Source organism: Salminus brasiliensis, chromosome 18 (assembly GCF_030463535.1).
Source record: "Salminus brasiliensis chromosome 18, fSalBra1.hap2, whole genome shotgun sequence".
NCBI classification, from domain to species: Eukaryota; Metazoa; Chordata; class Actinopteri; order Characiformes; family Bryconidae; genus Salminus; species Salminus brasiliensis.
Window position 1 is genome coordinate 19,224,990 of NC_132895.1, and position 22,590 is coordinate 19,247,579.

Below are 22,590 nucleotides of genomic sequence, written 5' to 3' on the forward strand. Positions count from 1 at the left end.
TTTCTCCCTTCTGTTCTCTCTCCTATGTGTCGAGCTGCCCCCTGCTGTCTGTTTGATGCTGATACAAGTTAATTTATTGGATCTTATCATCTTATCACGATCTTATCATCTTATGCGCCTGACCTGGCGCTCCACTATTCATGCCTGCTGTCCAGCTTTGGAGCCTTGCATTGAAGCACTTCATGCTTAAAAACACTCAAAATGCATTAAAAAGGTATCAGAATGTACCTTGTAAAATGCACAAAACTCAAATGCACAAATGCACCAGATGCATAAAAAACAAACTGGTAAAACCACCCAAAACTTATGGTGGCATTTTGGTGCACAAAAATGCACCAAATACTTGAAAGTGCAACAAAAAAAACAAAACAAAAACAGTTTCACTAGATTAGTAAAAATGTATAAAAAAATGTATAAAAGTAAAAGAAAACTCACACAAAAACACACAAAAAGTGTATAAACACACCATATGTGTAAAAAAAACACACAAAATGCATAAAATGGCAGCAAATGCATAAGTGCACAAAAAGTACAACCTGTATAAAAATGCACTAAATGCATTTAAAAAATGCACTAAATGCACAAAAAGTGTAAAAATTCACCAGATGTGTAAAAGCACACCATGTGTGTGAAATGCCTCCAAATACATAGAAGTACTGAAAAACTACAAAAATGCATAAAAAGTATAAAAATACACCAGATGCTCAAAGTCGCAGCAAAATGTATAAAGGCACACAAAATGCTTAAAAATGTACCTTTTGTTTAAAAACACTCAAGATGTGAAAAAAAAAAAAACTTGCTGAAGCACACCATCCGGCACATCTTTCAGCACACAATCAGGCACACCTCTGGAACACATCAATCAGCACAGCTACTGTTAAAGATGTGAGGATGGTGTGCCGGCTGTGTGTCGGAAAATGTTCTAGGAGATATGCTGGATGCGTGCAAGTTGCATTAAGGTGTGTCGGATGGTGTGCCATGTGTTGGATGGTGTGCCAGATGTGTGCTGGATAGTGTGTCAGAAGATGTGCTGCATGCTGATTGTTTAAACTTTGAAGGTATGCAGGATTGTGTGCCGACCGATGGGCTGGATGGTGTGACGATTGTTTGAAAAAGTGCTGTACGGTGTCTCTGCTGCTTTAAGATGTGACACATGCTAAACGTGTGCTGTTGTTTGGTTGAACATATGCCAGATGTTTCTCAGGATGTGTGCCGGATGTTGTGCCAATTGATTGAAAGTGTTCTGCATGTGTGCCGGATGTTGCACCAGTTGATTGAAGTTGTGCTGGATATATGCTGAAAGATGTGCCAGATGGCGTGCCATGTGCTGGATGGTGTGCCTAAAGATGTGCTGGATAGTGTGCAGATTGTCTGAAGGTGTGCTGGATGGTGTGCCAGTTGTATTAAGATGTGCCAGAATGTGTGCCAATTCTTTGAATGATTGCCAGCTGTTTAAAAGATTTTAGACCTTTTCACAATTGGCACACCATCCGGAGCATCTAATGTGTGTGTTTCAACAATTTCCTGATGAATGGTCAAATAGAAATGCTCCAAAATGACTTGGAATAAAATATTTTTAGAATATGATATTATTAGAATATTACTTTATTTTAACACTGAAAGTTAGAGGTTTTTCTTCCTCTAAAGTTGATTTGTAAATTACATTTATCAACTGCAGTATGAATCCTTGGAATGTGAGATATATATATATAGACTGGGGTTAGATTTAAAGCTCTTTATGAGTTCAATGTCTATAATTAAAATACAGTAGAATCGCTTAGGAAACACACCAAAAACACACACCTCTGTAGGAACTGTTTGTTAATATCTCTGTGTACAGATAGTTGAAGAATTTTACTTTGTGGAAAACATTTAGAGCAAATTCGAATGAAATAACCGATCATAATGTTGCAATAGACAACCGTTACACTGATGCATTTCTGTGTTTTAGGGGATCTTAGAGGGATTACAGGACTCTCTACATTAGCAGTTGGTGGTGAAGCATGCATTGACACGTTTATCAACACGTTAATTTTATGCACACAGTGCATTAAAAAACGCACCTGAAACACACTGCATTTTCACACAAGATTTTCTACTTTACTGACAGCCGCGCTCTATACTGGTTATCTTGAGCGAGCCTGTGAGATGGCAATAATAATACAAAAAGTGCAATTTTTGTGCAATGGAATTTGATTATTGGCTGCTTGTTTGATTGTTTAGAACTTTGGTTTCAGTGAAACATTTCAACTTTGTATTGAAACATTTCAACTTTACCATTTTTGCTTTTTCACAGAATATAAATCTGCATTGGTTCTTTCTTACATTGTGACATTGTTACATTGTGACAAATTCATGATAATCTGAACTATAGAAATGCTCCAAAATGATTCTGAATAAAATCGTTTTACATTGTCTTTCATTGAAAGTTAAAAGGGTACTTTCCTTTTTTCTAAAGCTACCATTCTGAAAATAAGATTTTGTTTTCAGTGACTATATGTAAATTAGGTTAATTAACTGTAAACTGAATCCTTAATAAGTGGAATGTCTGGACTGGGTTAAACTTACAGCTCATTTTGGGTTCAGTGTCTATAAATTGCATATAATTGTTTTGTACACACGTGTGTAGGGACTGTTCGTTTATATGTCTGTCTAAACAGTGGAAGTTTTACTTTGTGCAAAAAATGAGAGAAAATTGGAATTAAATGTTAAAATAGAAGATATAAAAGAGATTTATCACAGAGTGCGCTTCAGGGTTTTTATTTTGTCCACAGTGCATAAAAACCCACCAGTTGTTGTGCCAGCTGCTTTACTTTGTGCTAGTTAGTCTGCCTGCTGCTTTACACTGTGCCTGATGGTGTGCCGGTGGAGTGCTGGCTGGCACCAGAAAAAAAGGATCCAGCCCCCTACATATTCACACACACACACACACACACACACACACACATTGAACACACAGTGTCTGCACTGCAGAAAATAGAGCAGGCTTAAAACCTTAATTAGTACTGCTTGTTATGCAGATTCTACAGCTATTATTTTTCTGTACAGATAAAAAGTCAAGCAGTCATCAATTCAAGCCTGTAGAGCCACCAGAAAAATGTCTATATAGCACATAGTAACGGTTCACTAGATTCACACTAGGTTCACTAAAATTATACTGAAAACAGGTGATTCTGTGCAGCTCCTGGGATGAGCACTTGTAGAACTTGTGCAGTTCTTTTTTTTAAACAGTAGGGTGCACTGTTTTACCCAAACACTTAGGCCTGCTATTCAGACCTGTAAAATGTTGAGAAAGACAGAGACAATAAAAGGGCAAGAGATTTTTTTTTTAATTTAATTTTATTGATCCATGATAAAATGCTTTAATTGACCAGGTGTGCCTGATATAAATAAATATAAATATCTTCGCTTTCCTCCTCAGTTATGTGTGAATGTAAAGGCCAAGTTTCAATTGTGTCTGTTGATGGAAAGTGCTGCCACATGGTAAGTAATCTTGTTAAGTAAAACTATTTAGCTAAAATGTTGTGTTTAGTCCAATTAAACATCTCTGTCATGGCATCTGTTCAAATGTGTCATTATTAAAAAGGGGAAAAGAGAGAATTTTTCATGAGTTTTTTTTTTGAGACCTTTTATTGTCTGAATTCATTAGAATTTTCCTTATTCAAAATGTACAGAATTAAAAAAAATAAAAAAGGAATTACTTTCTTCCTGTTGATTTAGTGGTAAACCCAAACACTATTATCCCTGCCGTAATCCTAATCTTATCTCCCCTACTCTCTCTGTTAATCCCACTGCTCAGGGTAGGTGGACAGATGGAGGAGCGTTCGGAGGCGGGCCACTCCTGATTCCTGCTGTCGGGGGCAGAAAGACATCAGAGAAAGAGGAGGGTGATTTGATGCTGGAGCAAGGCAGGACAGCAGGGAGTAGCTCTCCACTAGTTTAGTGTCCTGTGATGTCTTGCCACCGTCAAACTGAACTTTCTCTTGATGGTAGGTGGAGTTGACATCGACATTGATGAACAGTGATACAGTCAAAAGTACAGAGGCACGTAGACGCAGAAAGCAAGTTACATTTTGATGTTATGGCAAATTTCAGACCTGTCCAATGAACTATGCTTACTGTAATCAGGTACATGAACTGCTAAACTACAATCACAATATTTCCCTTTTCTCATTCATGTCCATCCTTAGTCTAAGCTTAATATAATAAGGACAAATGCTACATTGTGTATATTTTTATCTTTAAAAATCCTACTTAATATATATGACCACTTGCCAACCTCTATTTTTTTTTAGAATTAATAAAGCTGTATATGTTACTGTGCCTTTATGACTAATATAGGCCAGTTATACCCCATGCAGATTGGGCTGAAACACCGTTTGTATCTCCAGTATAAACAAGCAGAGCTAAAACCGCTGCAGGCTGAACTGGTTTATGAGACGCCACAAACCTAATGGGATCCAAACCTTTGGTGGGACCCATCATTCGTCCCGCATGTGGACCATATGGATCGGGCAATGAACCATAGCTACGTTTTGAAAATGTGTTTACATAATACATCAAATTCCTGTACTTAAAATGCGAGCAAGAGCTGGTTTTCCACGGTGTGGGTTCTCTACGCTATGCTTAGATATAGGATATACGGTTTGACTGACTGAAACCTAATTTTAACGTCAAACGTGTTCCCACACGATAGGGTTAGCTAGCACCTTTTAGCACAGCCTTGAGCTCACTCCGATATCTTGAGGCCACTGAGGCTTGACAGCTGGCGGTGTGGCGCATGCGCAGAGCAGTCCTACAAAGGAAGCGATAGAGCAGCAGCAGCAGCAGCAGCAGCGGACGAGCTGGATCCGCTCGTAGCTCATTTCTCTTCTCACAATTATGTCTGTCTCGTCGCCGCTCGTTCCCCTCAGGTATCCGTTTCCCGGAGCCTGAATGGCGCTGGTTACTGTGCAGAGGTCGCCTACTCCAAGCGCAACGTCCAGCCCTTGCGTTTCGGTGAGTAATCCTCGTCGTTTCGGTGTTCTTTTACCCCCATCGACACCTCGGTAGTTTTGGGCTCATTTCCGCTGTTTTTTTCCCTCCCCGACGGTCCTTCAGCCCTCAGTAACACGCATGCGTGGAGATATTGGGTTGATATTACATCGTTAATACCGAGAGAAGCCGGTTATTTTAGCTAGTGAAACTGTGAGAGTGGAGGTTCTGTGGGGTTGTGGTGAGACAGGGCTCATCCAGCGGGCCTGCCGGTCGGCCGGCCGGTCGGTCGGTCGGTAAGAGCAGGTTGAATATGACAGCGGTGAACTGCCAGCACTGGAACAACGATGCAGGGCTGCCTTAGTGGCTGTTTATCGGGAATCCTAAAGCAGTTGGCTTGTGCAGCTTAAGGCAGCAGTTGCTGAGTGAATGAGGACTGGATCTACCCTCGTTAGAAAACAGCCAGTGTGTCTTGTGATCGCCATGAAGCAGAATTAATGTGTTTCACACAACCACTGCTTGGTTTGAAGGGCTAGGCCTATAGGCCAAGCCTTCGTGCGTTTTGTAGAAAGTCACTAATCCTGAAAAATCCCTGACATAACGTGGCTCTTTTAATAACTGTGATTAATGAACACTGAACGTGGAGGCAGAGAGGTTTCCACTCAGACACTGAAGACCACAAAGGAAAAGACTGACATAACATTCATGTTGTGCCAGTCATTAAATGAACAGGAAGTCCAGGGTAGGCTAATTCAGTGCTGTAGGTTTTAAATGGAAAATAAATAAATGGTTAAAGAGCTAGAGATGTAAAGGAAGAAGTGTCATGTTTGTACTTCACTTCATAGTGAATTACCACACAATACACCATAAGCCATGTATGCTGGTGGGTTTTGACCCTTACCTTTACCTGATCATAGAGATAGGTAAACTAACTGGCTGACTGAAATGTACACAAAGCCGCCAACACCGTGAGCCAGAGTATCATTTGTTTGAGATATCAGTGTTGTCCACACTCACTGATTAAAACTGAATGAGCTCTCTCGGGTGAAGTTTGCAAACTAAATGGAGAAAGAGTAGGTTATACAAAATGTATGAATCCATAGCTAGTAATGCTGCTGTCCTACGTTAACATTTGCCATTACAAGTCCCTCACAAGCGAAATCAGGTTAAGATAGTCCACTGTATTTCCCAAGCTTCAGATGTCATGTGATTCCAGCAAGACGTCTGGTGTGAAAGTGTCTTGTGAGACTCTTGCAGACGTGCTTCGAAATGCTGCACAGTCCATCTCCTCTGAATTTGACTGCATAACTTGGAACTTGGAAATGAACTAGAAATGTGAGCCACCTTGCTAAGCATGCATTGTGAAGGTTTCAGCAGAACCCAAGCAGTAAACTCTTTTATTACATGTAACAGTGTTGCATTACAGTACGAAGTCTTATTTACTTTTCTTGTACAGATTGGAAGTAAACCATCACAGGTGGACAGATTTTCATAATGCAAAGCACTGTGTTAACTGTGGTATTGGCTGGTCCTACACGCAAATACATTTTAACGATCTGTCCTCGGCAGGCATATATAATCTGGTGTTCTAATCTTCTATCTGAGGGGGAAGATATAAGAAGTAGTATTATGTAGACCAGATGGTCCTTAAGTGTGAAAATAACCATCTATGTATTTCGTGACCCTAATAGTCACTGTACTGTGACTGTGAATAGGTGTTGGCTAAGGGCTAAAAGAGCTTAGCTGGCAGCTCATATTTCATATCATGTAAGCGGTAACCCGGTGCTTTGTGTGGTAACATTAGCAAGACAAACTTTCCCATAAACCCATGAGAAAGTATTTGGTAGTTTTCCAGTAATTATGTGTGTATATATTGTGGTCATTCCAGCCATGTAGTCTCTAGCTGTGTTATGATCTGTTCTGCAGGGCTGGGCAGTATAACAACCACCCCTTTTTTTTTTTTTTTTTTTTTTTTTTTTTGCAATGTGGAGCTCATACTCTGAAGGGCTTTGCATAGTCTTATGTAAGCATGAAACCAGTAAGATGTGAAGTGTTTGGTTAAATTTCTTGAATATTAAATATTGTTGCAAATAATGTTCTAGGTATTTTAAACATCAATTAATAAATATAACTGTAAAATCACTGTTTTTTTTAAATGCTACTTAAATCTACTAATGTCTAGAGGTCAGTTAGGAATTAGGCTTAGTTCTGTACACATTTTGTGTATCTCCATTCAGTGTTGTGTAGTCCCTCACTGGGAAACTGGGCATATGAGTATCAGAACGGATAGAATGGGTAGATAAAAAGTAATTCAGGGAGAGCCGCTTAGTGTCTAATGCTTCTTATTTTATCAATATAATCAGTAAATTTAGCTGAATTGGATATTGAAGGAGAAATAAGCTTAAGATTGCAACAATACTCTCAGCCCACAGTCTGAGTCGGAGCTTGTTATATGTAACGTATTACATTTAAGCGTTTAAACGTTGAATGTGTTAGAACAGGCCTTTTAGAGGCAATAAAAATACACTTGACCTTGACAAATGACCTGGTTTTGTATTAACCTCTAACCAAGCTGGCACTGCTATTTTGTAAATGAGATCACATGTACACACAGTCACAAACTGTCATACTGTCAAACTATATGTCACTTAGGCACCTTATTGGTTAAAGTGAAGGACCAAGTGCTATAAGAATTGTATGTGATATTTAAAATTAATGAAATTTTGTGATATATTTTTGACCACCCCTAGTGTGAACTGTCTGGACTGTGTTGTTGCAACAACGCACTTGCACCAGATATTGTAACTAATGAAATATCCATTTCCCACAAAAAAAAGTAAAGGTGCTTTAAATGGTTCTTCTTGAGCTATGTGAATGTTAAGAACTACTTAAAAGTCTTAAGAACCTTAGCTTGATGTTAAGGTCTTCTACACACCCCACGTCTAGAAGAAGCATTTTTTTTGTTTGTTTGTTTCTTTGCATTGCATTATCACATTGTTTTTTTTTTTGTTTTGTTTTGGGGTTTTTTTTTTTTTTTTTTTTTTTTTAATGCACCATTACTCCCCTAATGATTCAGATCTTGTCCTGTAACAAATCTAGCCACTGTGTGTCTCTTCCTTTAGGGTAGTACAGTGTTTGCGTAGTTTGCGCTGCCTATAGTCACTTTTGAAGAGCATTTGTAAATTCAGTTTAGTCATTTGTGACTGAGCAACAGACCTTAGTGTCATGTCAGTTGCTACAGCTTTTTAATTTTTATAACTGTATTAGCGCATTTTCATGTGTGTATCTGTATTCCAGCTCCACTTAACATATTAAAGAGTATTAGAGAAAGGTTTGTTTGAAGTTAACTAGATTCATAAAAGCTGCGTCACCTTTTCAGGTGTAGATGCACCCATCCCACACTGTATTTTATGCATAATGGGTTTGTATGCAAACCAGTGTCGCAAAGAGCACTGAAAGGTTCCTTATGGTGTGGAAGTCAATAAGGCAGCGTTTGTACTCCTATGTGGTTGTTATTGATGCTTAATGATATATTGGTCATATTGGTATCAGCAGATAATTTGTTAAAGTTTTTAATGTTTGTTTTTTTTACTATTCTTGGCACCTAACGGATCCCTTTAATGCTGATCCTGGTAGATTAATTTTGCATGTTGCACATTTTGCATCTTATAAATGTTTTTGCATCTGCATTAACATCTGTATTGGAAAGCATGTACATCAACTCACAATTTTCTTCAGTTCAGTCTGCTGATTATTTTTGAAGAGTTCATTAAAAATTCAAAGCTAAAAATGCCATATAGATAAAAAATACAAAATCTTGCCAAAATGTGATCGTTTTATTATAAACAGGATAAGCAGTGGAGCTTTTCAGACTACATTGAAGGTAAATGCAGAAATGAACTTGTCAGATAGATCAAGTATACACTCTGTATACATTATGGTTTTGCCAATTACTGATTTATAAAAAAATTTAATGATCTATTTTATATAAAGTGATCAAGTTTAAAGGAGTAATCATGACAGCTCTACTGACACGTGACCGGCTACAGAGCATAAGGTGTAATTATATACTATTACAGAGTAGCACTGGTCTGCTGTGAATGATTAGTAATTCACTGAAGGTTTCTTTCTTATTTGTTGCTCTGAGCCATTTGACTAGTAGAAACCTAGCAATATTCAAGTTATAACTGAAACACAAAATAGTAGTTGGTGTCTCTCATTTCCAAAATATTAGGGCTGATTTGTTTTTTGTTTGTTTGTTTTGACAAGTATATGCTTTCTTCTGATCTGATTTTTTTGAACAAACAGGAGTCTGGCAGTGGAGAAGATGACCGCCGATCTCAGCCCCGAAGGTAGGAAAAAAATATATTGTAGGCCTGCTTCTGCATGATCATGGTGAAAGCTTCACTTCTACTCCCTTGTGGTCAGGGCTAGTTTTCACTTTATGTTCCCATTGGCCATATTTCCATTGTTGAAACCCGGAACCTCAGACCTAGGAGTTCTTCTTCCACGAGCTCTTGGTTGCATTATGTTGTATTTATTTCTGTGGCTCTAAACCCATAACAGGCAAGTGTCCCGTTTCAGCTGATTGTTTCAGGTTTTTGACCGTGAAAATGTGACCTAACCTTTCAAAACGAAGGGAACTGTGATTCCACAGAAGCTTTTTGTCTGCGTTCTCACTGTTAAAATATTCAGTTTTAGTTGTTGTAGTTGTTGCTAATAGTCAGCCTGTAGTCACCTCATAGTGCCCCTGCAATTCTGACTGCAGCGCTGCTGCACTACTATCAAATTCTGTTGGAGTAACAGATAGATGAAATGCAAACTTAGAAAAGCTATCATGACAATTTATCATGATAACATGCTAATAATAAATATTATATTGCCCACCACAGTTTAATCATTGGCCAGTTCCCATGGTGTAAGGTTTGCGTCAGTGCCACTCTGTCAGCGATTATTTTTATATAACCGCACATCCTGTCCTGGATTATCCCTCACATAATATGTATATGTCTCAGGGATTCCTTCTTTCAATTGTTGACAGAGCTGTGGTATTACAAACACTCACAGGCTCAGTTCTACAGTCTGTAATCTGCTGCTGTCATTTTAAACGCATATGCCTTCGAACAAAAGACATGAGACATAAGTTTATACAGCAGTTTCGCTCTGTTGGGAAAGCCCAAACTGTTGTCATTCTTTTGTCAACAGAATAGCAGTAATGACCTGTAATATCGCAGATTAGACATCGGCAATCAACTGTCAGATTGCAGATTAGATGTCAAAAATGAACTGTAACCTTTGCAGATCAGATTTTTTAAATAAACTAGAAAATTGCAGATCAGACATCAGGAATGAACTAGAAAATTGAAGATCAGATGCCAAGAATTACATCGATTAACTGGAAATTTGCAGATCAGATGTCGGTAATAACCTGGAAGATCACAGATCAGACGTCGGGGGGAAGAACTGTAATATCACAGGTGTTTCCCTCAAAGCAAACGCTCCACAGTGACATCCTCCTCTCTTTCTTTCTGATGTCTCCCCCTGCAGCTTTTTGTGTAGTGTCTACTGTGTTGGAGGATTTGATGTTACAATGTAGCGTTAGCCTCCTGTGTTGGCTCAGCGGCCCCACTGAGCAAGCAAGTCAAACCGGTCTCATCCTTCTTACTCAGGTTTCCTCAAACCTCTGTTAATTGAGAATTTCCTGCACCCTGCAATTGACCTACTTTCTGAACTCTTTTAGAACTTTGTCAGAACTGATCAAGCAAGGGGATGATCACTGCAATGCAGTGTCTGAATTAACATGCATCAAACTCCTGCCAGGCCCAGTGGTTTTATCTGATTTTACTAAACGAAAATGAACTTGGTGACCATTTATCTGTATACCCACACCTGTTAAATCTATCAAAAAATAAATAAATAAATAAATAAATAAATCTGATCCTGTCCTGCACTAAATCTACACACCCTCTGACTGTGCGGTTGATTTTGTGTGATTGATGTATGCTGTGGGGCACTAGATTTCAACATGAATAAAACAGAAGTTTCTTCATGAATAAAATGATTACATGGTAATTCTTTAGCCTGAAATTACAGACAACTATAAAGTCCACTCTGTTATTTTCAGCAGGAGCTGAGCTTTATTAATCCCTGCAGCAGGACCATTTTGGCCACCAGAGGGGCCAGTGGAGCTTATTTTAGAGACACACATGACCTGCATGCGCTTTGTCAGAGAGTTTAGGTAATCAACAAGAACATGCTACAAACCCCTACCATGCTATGGCGAGCAAGCGAATTGTTCTGCAGGGTAGAAGATTGCATAACAAGTATGCTGTTGATGGATCTTGTTTATGATGGTTTTTCCACTGGCATTAGATTACATTGACATGTAATGCAATGCCTCTGAATAAATAAGCTGTGTTGATTTGCTTTCAGTGTGTTGTAAGATGGCACTAGAGACCTGATGAATGAATTTTTGTAGAATCTGAGAGCAGGTGAGGTACAGTGATGGCACTTTTTATTGCATTTAGGTTAATTATTTTTAGGTTCATGTTGACCGATTCACAATTTGACTTAAGAAAGAGATTAAACTAATTAAAGAAGGATATCAAATCTTAATGCAATAAATAAAACCTTCAGTTTATGACCTGTGACCTTGCCTGTCAGTTTTCCTATCACCATGTGTAGTAAAAAGGGAATATATGGTTAAAAGATATTTTTATACATCACCAAAAAAGACTCTGCCTGCCTCTCAGAGACTGCAGATTTTTCTCGGACTGGCACTTAGACCCCGTTTACACTCTCACGTCATAGGAATAGTACCAATAGATGGTCCTTGCATTCCTGTAACGTTATGGTCCTTGCATAACCTGTTCTCATCTACCGGTAAGCAGGGCTAAGTTTTCCTACGTCATAACAGAGGTTAAGGTAATCACTGGCTTTTTTGTTTGTGTTTTGCGCACAAATACACACAAAGGAGAGCGAGGGAGAGAGAAGCCAGGTAATTATTACTTGTGTTACCCAGTCACAGTATGTCTTTGGGGTGTCTTTGCTTTTCATGTGGACAAGTAAAAACCGACTGAGTCGATCACCAAAAACGCTGGTAATGCCAGGTTTAAACAGGCCCACAGTTTCAAAATGACATATGAGAAAAAAACCTTTAACAAAAGTTGTGTATGACACTGGTGGTAGTGGTTATAGTCTTGTAGGTGTTGACCTACACCTTAATATCTTTTTATTTATTATTATAATTATTTTTTTTTTTTTTGGGGGGGGGGGTGTCTATCATTCACACTACACAAACCCAGACTTTGCTGCATGTTTTCTTCCTATTCTGTGTGTCAGATAATTGTATGGTAGAGTTTGTGCAGTCATAAGACCACATTTAAGGGAGCCAGTGTTGTGAGCATTTTGCTTTCTTTGCCACGCCACCACAGAGGACTCTGAAGAAGGACACAAATACATTCCAGTGCAACTTTACATGGAAAATGGTCACACTCTGGAGTGCTGACCTGTCTGAAAACAGTCCCAGTTATTGGTTGCCTCCAACATACTTTCCTGCCCAAAATATAACTACAATTTCTGACCTGCTTGTATTAATAATATTCACAATTTATGTCGCTTTGATTTTGTTGTGAGAGCTGTGATTGGTTTACTTTCAGTCCATCTGCTTTATTAACTCCGTCCCAACTTTGAGGAATGCAGGTTATATGTTGAGGTCAGTTGAGTGTGAATTGTTATTATCTTCTTTATAGAACATGCAGTATTGACACAAGTTTGGGCATATGTATTCATAAGCTGGGAAAAAACATTTAAAACACACTTCCTGGTCGGCAGGTGTTTCATGGCACACGGTTTATTTACTATGTGACGAGTGTTTTTCTAAGCACCCGAGTTTGTGCAAATGCCCCCAGTTTTTCAGTAACTCCTCTTACCCCTTCATAACTTAAATCGTTAAATTCTTTTGTTTATGCAGTCTATGCAGATACATGTGTAGTAATGTAGGTCTTGGGTGATGCCATAAAATCTGTTCTTTTTACTTGGTTTTTACTTGGAGATTAACTCAGGTTAACTGATTATCCACAGTCAAAGTTATGATCTAATCCTTGTCTAGAAACTTTTTTTTTTTTGGCCGAATTGGAACACACATTATTTTGGTCTTTTAAGACGTTCAGCATGTTATGATGCTCACTATGTCAGATTAGGAACTCATTGTACCATAAATTCATTCCTTGACATGAAATCTGGTTTGACGTCAACCAATCAATGAATCTGCTAAACCTTCCTGCAGGTTCTTTGTACTCCTATGAGGATATTGACTTGCCTTTCTTACCAGAATAAGAGCACTTCTCTCTTTGAGTTTTCTTGGGTTTTCAGAATTCGTCTTGACCTCCTTAGTCCCCCTAAACAGCTATTTCTTAACAGTCTCCACTGTAAAAAGCACAAGCTGATCTAGTGACATTTCCCTACCTTCATATACAGATCTTTAGAAAGTTGCTTAGACAAGACCGTTTTGATACGTTGATTGAGTGTTTAAGGGTTGAACATGTCCAGAATTTATAAAACTTGGAAAAGTTTCTCCCAATTTTAGTACTGCCAATTAACCCACATCTCCTTTTGAACTGTTGCTGCTTCTAAGTGTGTCAGCGGGCAGCCAACACACAACCCCATTTCTACTTCACCAGCCAACAGACACCTGTGCTGGCCAACATCGCTTAAGAGTAATGAGAAAAGAAAGAGTCATCTACCCACCTGGATAGGGCATGGCCAGTTGTTCTCTCTCAGGCTCAAGCAGACCCCTGCGCCAAAGTGGTAGCACATTAGACCGCAGAGGCGCTTGAAACCATATTGACGACGTTTTTGTTTTTTTAATTGTTTATATTATGAAAGACGGAGCACTTTGGGATTTAAAGAAATTGTGCATTTTATGTTGATTAACTGCAGTGACTCTTGATAACTGCTGCTCAAATAAGAGAATATAGCTGTGACATTTGGTCATGAAAATAGCCAATAAGAGCAGTCTGTTTAGGTCCCTAGTAACTGATCTTCAGAAAGACCTTATCCTGTATAGTCTTATTGATCAGGCTCTGCATATGATGAGCGATCGATTGTGCCAATCAATATTTTGTGTGTGGTAATCAGAGTTGAGGCTTGAACCCTGCATGGTAACACACTGTGTCATCATGAGCAGGCTTGTTTATGGTTTCTTGCTCCTTATGCAGGGCCATGGCCTGAATGACAAGCAGGGATGCTGATGATGTTTTCCTGCTGTTTACCTTGTGCGCTTCAACCAATGTCAGTTCTTTAACTGACGGCTATTTCCAGGACCACTATTTTTGTTTTTTTGTTTTTCATGGCATGTTACCATAGCTCAAACTCCCTGACATTGCCATGGCACTGTCATGCGAGAGGCAGCCTAAATGTTTACAAGAGCCTTGGGTTTCACCCTGGGTTTTGGATTTCATCAGTCTGGTCAGGAAGTGACTGTGTGCAAGGACAGGCATGCTCCATGGGGAAAGATGTGGCCCATCCTCTTGTAAGGTCTCTGTAGACTGAGGCTAATACATCTGTAAATGAAATTCCAGAGCCCAGGATGTCCCCACTCTGACCTGTCGAGGACAATGGAAGAAAGGAAGGTCGTGATTGAATCTGGACTATGTAACTGCATTGCCATGCTCCTAGATTACATTCTTCGTGATGCGGACAAGCGCTCACTCTTTTCTCCTTGTTTATGATGGAAGTCGGAGAGGAGCAAGAGGGCTATGTGTGGACATAAATTGTGGGTTAAAATGAGTAATTAGAATTTTATATGTACACATTAATTCTTTGTGGGCAATGTTTCATTGACTACATTTGATTGATAAATCAGGACAAAATTGTCGATTCAGCATACATAGGACCATTTCTGTTTACAACAGACAAAGGAACAGCAAAGACATAGGGCATTTTCTAGACTAGACAAACACCAGCTCTTCACTCATACCTTAATATTAGTTCAACAGTAGTTCATTTCTAGTAATTACTGAATAATAAGTCTTGTAATTGATAAGTAATAATGGATTGATTTAACAAATAATTTAAAATGTGTAAATAATTTGAATACTGAAATGACAGATAAATGTTTGGTACAGGATGTCTAGGGATATATATAATCTGTAAAAATACAGGATTTTTTTACCAGATTGTCGCACAGAATATCATGTCATAATGTCAATAATGCATTTATGTATCCAACATAGGAGAAAAATAAATGATACTGCGTAGATATAATCTGCCTCAGGAAGATATGTTATGGAAGATGAGCGCGATTTTCAGCAGCAACAAATGTCCTGCATGTGCACATTGACAGTGCTGAAACAATATATTGTGCAGTCCCAGAGCTGACAGTTTATTGATCCACCAGCTTTGGATTTTAACAGAACTGTAAAATCAGATTAGAGTTTTGTTCCTGTTCGAAAACGATAGTAGCGGTTTGTCCATATGAGAACACCGCCATAAAACACTCATCTGAACATGATAACCCAGAAAGGGGACTCTAATATCTAATAAATTATACTAGGTATACTGGGTAAGTAACAGCCTAACAGCCAAAAGAAACCTAAATACAGCGCAATGCTGAAGCATGTTTTCTGACCCAGTTTTCTCACTGTGTTGTTCAAACAGCAGGTCTCCATAACTCAATCCCAAACACAAAATCAAATTCCGATTTGTACCAAAATAAAAAGAAAAGAACAAAATCAGAAAAGATCTACCATAGAGCTCTTTACATTGACGTGTGGCGATACTGCTGTCTCTGAATCTCACACACCCACACATCTGGTCAGACAAATAAGGGAAAAACTTTTTTTTTTTTTTTTTTTTTTTTTTTCAAATGTGAGCGGAGAACGCTCTGTCGCACTGTAATAAAGGCGTAAACCCAGTCATTAGTTGCGATTAGTTCTGCATTTTCAAAAAGCTGTGTTTTGCCAGTCCACATAGTGCAAAAAAAATAAAGATAGTGTAATATGTGTGGACAGGACTTAAGAATGCATCAAACGAGAAGAATAGACTGATTTGGGACTCAAATGCTGGCTGTAACAAAGCACTGCGCTTGGGTAGAGAACTCACAAGTACTTGGGGTAGTTTATTGATGGGCTTGATGCTTTTGTATTAATTCTCAAATGGTGGAAAGATGTTCATTGACTTGAGCCATTACTGCACTGAAGTTAACAATGCTTTTACTTAAGCATGGGCTTAGTTAGACTGCTGTACTCCTCTCATGTAGAGAGATTAGTGTTGTTATTGCCACCGTAAAAACAAGTACAGACACAGACATATTTAAAATAATTGACAGATTGTTACATGCAGAGTGAACTCTGTAAAATATAACTAAACGAGAGAGGTGAAGCCAGCAGTGTTTTTTGTGGTGGCTGACGTCAGAAGGCGAGGCCTGCAGGAGCACATGCGCCTGACTCCTCCTCCTCCGCTTCTTCCTCCTCGCTCTCCTCCCTTCCAGCGATTTTGCTCGGACTTGTTCTCTAAACGCTGATATGAATATGAATATGAAAGGAGGATGTGATTAGTCTGTTTCTCCTGAAGATCTCCGTCGTTTGTCTTAAAGCGAGTCGGGGAATGAGCTGCTCGGCGTGGAGCGGACCGGGTGATGTAGCCCAAGCCTGTGGTCACACAGCTGTGGCGACCTGAGGAAGTCTGATAAGGACTGAAGACATACTAAGGAGAACCGCAAGCCCCGTGGTGTGTGTGTGTGTGTGTGTGTGTGTGTGTGTGTGTGTGTGTGTGTGTGTGTGTGTGTGTGTGTGTAAATGACTCGAGGCGGTGTGAGCTCGGCGACACGACCAGCTTTGGCCTGCCGGTACGGATCCGGAGCCATGCCGTGCCTGGTCTCCCACAACAGGATCAACCGACTGTAAGTGGAGGGAAAGACGAGGCTGAAGCTCTTGCTGCTCTCAGTGTTCCGGTCCACCTTAAATATTGTGTTTAAGGTGGAACTGAACATTGGAATAAGACTCCTCAGCTTAGGGGGGGAAAGGGGGGGATACACACAGCTTTTACTCGGTGTGTGGTTCGTAGTGTTTGGGTCTGTTCAGCCGTCTGCTCGTTAGTTCACATGTTTACTACTGTAAGGAGGTGCAGTCTCCCGGCTAACACGCGTCTCCGCAGCCTTGTTTACTTTCTTACATCGGTGCTACAACGTTGTTAAAAGGTTCTGCTGTTCACGTTGTCTCAAAAAGGTTGGCACAACGTTCCCACAACCTCCTGATGAACTAATCCTGCTGTGTGGTGTTTTGACTACCTATTGGCAACGTAGCAAGCAGAGTACCATACACAGCATTAGCGCAGTTCAGAGGAGTGTGGTCATTTACACGGGGGTCCTGGGGTAATGTCTCTTTCACAGGAGCTGAGCTGTTGTCAGAAAACGCTGTCACACCTTTCTGAGAAATTGTCTATACATTTAAACGTTGGGACAATGTGGCTAGAGAGCACCAAAGCAGAGGGTTGTTACAACGTTGTAAGCCTGAGCGCTGGGATGGCTGTCTGAGCTGCTGCTGCTGCTGCTGGGTAGAAATTGTTCACTTTACTGGAAGTGAATTATTTTATTTCGAGTGACATTGGAACATTTCTTTTGATCAGATCATCATTAAATTTGGAGACATTCTTAAAAAAAAAAAATAACAACAACCAGATTCACGTTACGGCAGAAAAACTGAAAAACTGAGAAGTTTTGTGTAACAGCGACAAAATCCTCGCTGTAATTACGAGGGGCTATAGTGGCTCTTCACTGTGATGTGTCATAATACCTGACCAGTTTCACCATTACACAACGCTCATCATGTCACTCATCATTTTCTGGCTTTTGATAAGTTGGGACCAACCAAACCAACGGCTGAACATGTGCGCTGTTTAATGAATCATGGCATCAAGCATGATGTGATTTAATTTATCACAGCAATCATAAAATATTGATTATATTGCCCTCCCGTGCTTCTTTGAAGTAGTCACGTTTTATTTCTGCTTTGGGTTTGACGTTTGAACGTTTTTTTTTTTTTAGAGGAACGGCTCACTGGAAAAATAAAACTCACTGTAAACATAGTACATCCGGCAAGACATGCTTGATCTCTTATGTTTACATCTTTAGTTTTGGAACTGTGGGACTGATCAAGGCTGGACAGTGGTTATTATTATTATTATTATTATTATTATTATTATTGTGATAAAGTACATCTTAATACGTCACAATATACTTCTGTAACACTGGGCTAACTGCATGCTTTATTACAGAAAAGGCATAAAAACACTTGTAGGCTAAAGTTTGGGCACCCTGTTCAACTGAAAATAAGTGAATCAGTCCTCTACTGGAATCAAACTAAATACGGATTTATTTAATATAATAAAGTCAACAGATAAACAGTGATTGTACTGTTCTGTAGATGATGTGGACCTATTTTTACTCAGAATAGGACATAAAACAAAGCATTTGACCAAGTGTTTGCATATGCGTGTGGTCTTGGTTAGTTGAATTTAGTACAGTGTGAGAAATGCTGAATTAAATCATGTGTTTTTGATTAAATGTATCAGCAGCTGTCTGAAAAAAAGACAGTTATAAATAATAATGACAGTATCATCTGTCAGGAACATATTACAAAGTATCGTCATATTGCTCTAATATGAGCTGATATGGTGATGTTTTGGTGGCATACACTCCCAGTATTTTTCAGCTGTGTTAGCTTGTAGTTTTGTAGCTCAAGCATGAAACTGAGGAATCTGACTTGAGGTGTGGGGTTGGAGGAAATTAGTGTGAATGAAATGTTTTACCAAGTCGTTTTTTTTATCGTCACTGTTGGCAAAAGTATGTGTGGTGTGTGTACAGTGAAACAGGCGATACTGGGATTCCCTTCAGTGTAAATTCAGTGTGACTCATTCACCTGTCTGATGTTAGCCTATTAATCATTAAGCAGGAGCATGACGGAGCATGTTGGGTGTGTTGTGATGATGTTGACAAGAGTTTGCTTAGAAACTGAGTTAATGAGTTCTCTTATTTCTTTCTCCTGTGTTTTGTTTGGTGAAGTGGCGTAATTCTCTTAATTGTGAGTGCAGTTGTTGGCTCTTGGTGGTACTTCAGACTTTTAAACTTTAAACTGTGAAATTGCATTCACTTCATTGACAAAAGTATTGGGACACAAGCCCATTAGTCATTGAATTCAGGGGTTTCGTTCAGTCTCATTGCCACAGGTGTATAAAATCAAGCCCCTAGACATGCAGTCTGCTTTCACACAAAGAGCCCACTGATTTCCAGCGTGATACTGGAATAGGATGCCACCATTGAAATTTCTTCCCTTCCAGAAATTCCACCATCAACTGTGAGTAGTGTTGTTGAAAAGTTTTTAGGAAGTCAGCAACCACAGCAACTCCGCCATTAAGTTAAGAGCAGGGTCGTCGCGTGCTGAGCTGCAGACTTCCAGACCTGCTGTTAGAGCTGCAAATGGGAGACCAACTCCATATTAATGCTTATGGCTTTTGTCCATATAGTGTGTTGCGTATTAGTTTCATCGATTTTTGTATAGTATGTGTGTAGTATTTACTGAATAATTAGTTGTTAAGATAGATAATTATTTAGTTATTAGTCTCTCTCTCTCTCTCTCTCTCTCTCTCTCTCTCTCTCTCTCTCTCTCTCTCTCTCTCTCTCTCTCTCTCTCTCTCTCTCTCTCTCTCTCTCTCTCTCTCTCTGCCCCTTTCTCTCAGTCCAAAGTCTGTTGCTGTTACTGTGAACTGTATCTGTATTTCCTGCATTATAAACAGGGGTGTGTCTGTGTGTAGACAGATGTGAGATATTTACTACAGCTTGTATTCAAGTGGGCACATGGTGATACTGTGCACATTCAAAATCGTGCTGCATTTAACTTCTCTTTAACACCCTTTCCACCCTCTTCCTGCGTATAGTTTACAAGCTTGGCTTCCTTCAGATCCACACCCTTCTTAGCATCGCCACACTTCATGCCTCATGTTCTCTGTTCAGCTCAGTAGCTGTACACAAATAGTAGTGATCAATTCGCTGCACAGCAATAACATAGCAATAAGTAGCTTACATATGTTACTAGCAGTGTTTAGAGTGTAGATGTTATACAGTAAACACTAAATAAGTGATTTGCAATTTTTATTATTGTTGTTATTATTATTGGATGAACCAAAAGATGATCTCAATAAGAAAGATAAATGGCAATCACAGTGTCCATTAAATAATGTCCATTAAATGTTCTACTAAACACTGTGGTGAACATTTAGTATGTATCTGAGAAGGGTTTGCATTAAAACAGTATTTTATTGTTTTGTTTACAGTATGCGCTTTTCTGAGTTAATTTTGCACTATATGATTATTATGAGTATCTTCAGTACTTTTACAGGTTTCGAATTGCAGCATTCTCAGTAACTGCACTAACACAGAAATCGCACCAGAGTCTATTTTAATCAGATCAAACCTGTCAAGTTGGATTCACAGATTTAAACCAACTATAGCCTGTCTGCAGTAACAAGCAGTTACTAATACTATAGTGTATATAAATGTAAAAATATACATCATACATTAATATTATGATCACCTATCAAATAGTGGGAATGACCACCTTTGACATGGACAGACTTTGTGGGATGTTCTAGACTCGCCGTAGTGAAAGTGTACTGATAATAACCTTCTTGTACATTGAGTGCCCTCCAACGACAGAACAGTGGTGCCCCAGTGGCCGTTAATGCCAAAGGGGAACAGTGAGTAGTACAGAGCAATCCACATACCACTGTGGAGCAGGTAACCTCTATTATGAACACCTTCCGTCGCCTGATACAGTCCAGGCCAAAGGTGGTAATTCCCACTATTAGGTGATCATAATATTATGATAAGTGTATCTATATAATTCGAACGGTTGTTTTGTTCACTTTTACCAGTTTCTTGACTCATTATTCCTGTGCTCTTTAGGTTGCGTTTATACAAAAGCATCCTGTTGCATTTAGTTGTAGTTTGCTTTTTGTTCACATTCATAGATCGAAATATGTGGGGCAGAATCTATAATGTACATTCAGTGGAAATAACAGCGACAGTAATCCATCAAGCTTTCTGAACAACACAGTATGGCACCAGAAACTTTGTGTTGCCATGGTTTTCCCATGACACCAAGCAGAGTGCGTGTCCCCCTCTGTCTCATGTAGATTATAATTTTTTGATGGTGCTTTATGTCCTTTCCAAACATCTGCAAGCATCTAAAAAATACTCACAGTATGTTATTATGTATCATGATATAAATGGAAATTGATACACTGACAATTCACTCTTTCTATCCACTTGTCTCATTTGTCACTGTCAGCACTGGTCAGTCTACAGCTGGGTGAAGTGTGTGTGTGTGTGTGTGTGGGGGGGGGGGGGGTAAATAAGTGAGGGCTGGAGGAGGCTGCAGAGGGGAGTCATGTGAGGTTATTGAGATCATAAGAATTTGGCTTTGAGTTTGATGTGTTGTGGCCAGAGCAGGCTGGAATGCACTGTCTCACGTTGCTGCACAATGAGCTGCTTTCTTTCATGAAAAGCATGAGCTGTTTATATTTGCAGTCACACCATCGAGAAATGCAGTGATCTATTATTATTACCCAGTGACCCCAGAGAGAAATGAATAATCTTGACAGATGATAGATGTGAAGCCATGTGAGTAGAAGCCAATGTTTTTATTTACAGAAGAAATCCTAATGGATTTCTGTCCGATGACCTTAAACCAGTTCACGAAAGGTTGGGTTTTAATTCAAACTAGCTCGGTGGCAGAAGTTGACATGCAAAGCTTACTTCTGCTTCACTGGAACACTTAAGAAAAACACATGCTTATACATGTGACACCTGAAGAACAGTCAGTCACACACCCCATTATGATTCAAACATGAGCTGCTACACATAGACTCAATAACACAGACTGCTTCTTTCCCACCTTTATGAGTGCTATTAAGTTGCTGTTCGGTTCTTGTTGTTTGTTCTGTGTGATAGCAGTTGATTTACAGGAAGAAAAGTCATGTTGGGGACACACGCACTCTCCCACACACACACATATACATGTGCACACAAAGAACTTGCTTGCTTGCGCGCTCTTTCTCTCTCTCTCTCTCTCTCTCTCTCTCTCTCTGATTCCCCAGCTGTTGCAGTGATGAGGAAACAAGGCCACAGTGGAACAGCTTGTACTTATTTATGTCCAGCACGAAGTGTTCAGTGTCTGAGACAATGCCCCGAAAAACTCTTGCCCAGAGTGCACTGTCACATGCTCCAGCAGGGTCAGAAAACACATCAAAACAAAGGAGTAGAGCTGAACGATACACCAGTACACGATTTATAAATACTGGTCTTTTACACTGACAGGATTTTAATCGAAGTCATTTTGGAGCATTTTTATTGGCCAATTCATCAGGAAATATGGATACAGTGGTGAATAACAACTGCCAGATTCACATTCTGTTAAAAAGAGTCATAGATATATACATATATAGATCTGTACATATATAGATATACGATGGTATGCTAAAACATAATTAGAAGCATTCCTGCTTAAGTTTAGTCTTTTTGAAGTTGCGATTAACACCCAGCACTGACAGTTAACTGCA

General features: G+C 39.4%; 1 protein-coding gene across 4 annotated transcripts in view; it reads left to right on the top strand.

The window, feature by feature from the left end:
* The first annotated feature begins 4,807 nt into the window (after nucleotides 1-4,807).
* The window catches only part of ssh2b (slingshot protein phosphatase 2b), a 30,148-nt gene continuing 12,365 nt past the window's right edge, over nucleotides 4,808-22,590 (top strand). For 2 of the 4 annotated variants that reach the window (XM_072661520.1, XM_072661521.1), the window contains exons 1-2: nucleotides 4,808-4,998; nucleotides 9,283-9,326. In XM_072661520.1, the coding sequence (XP_072517621.1) occupies nucleotides 4,936-4,998; nucleotides 9,283-9,326 (107 nt within the window). In that variant the 5' untranslated portion in view covers nucleotides 4,808-4,935. Of the gene's footprint in view, nucleotides 4,999-9,282; nucleotides 9,327-16,479; nucleotides 16,877-22,590 lie in introns of those variants that run through there. The other 2 variants (XM_072661523.1, XM_072661522.1) reach the window with 2 other exon arrangements.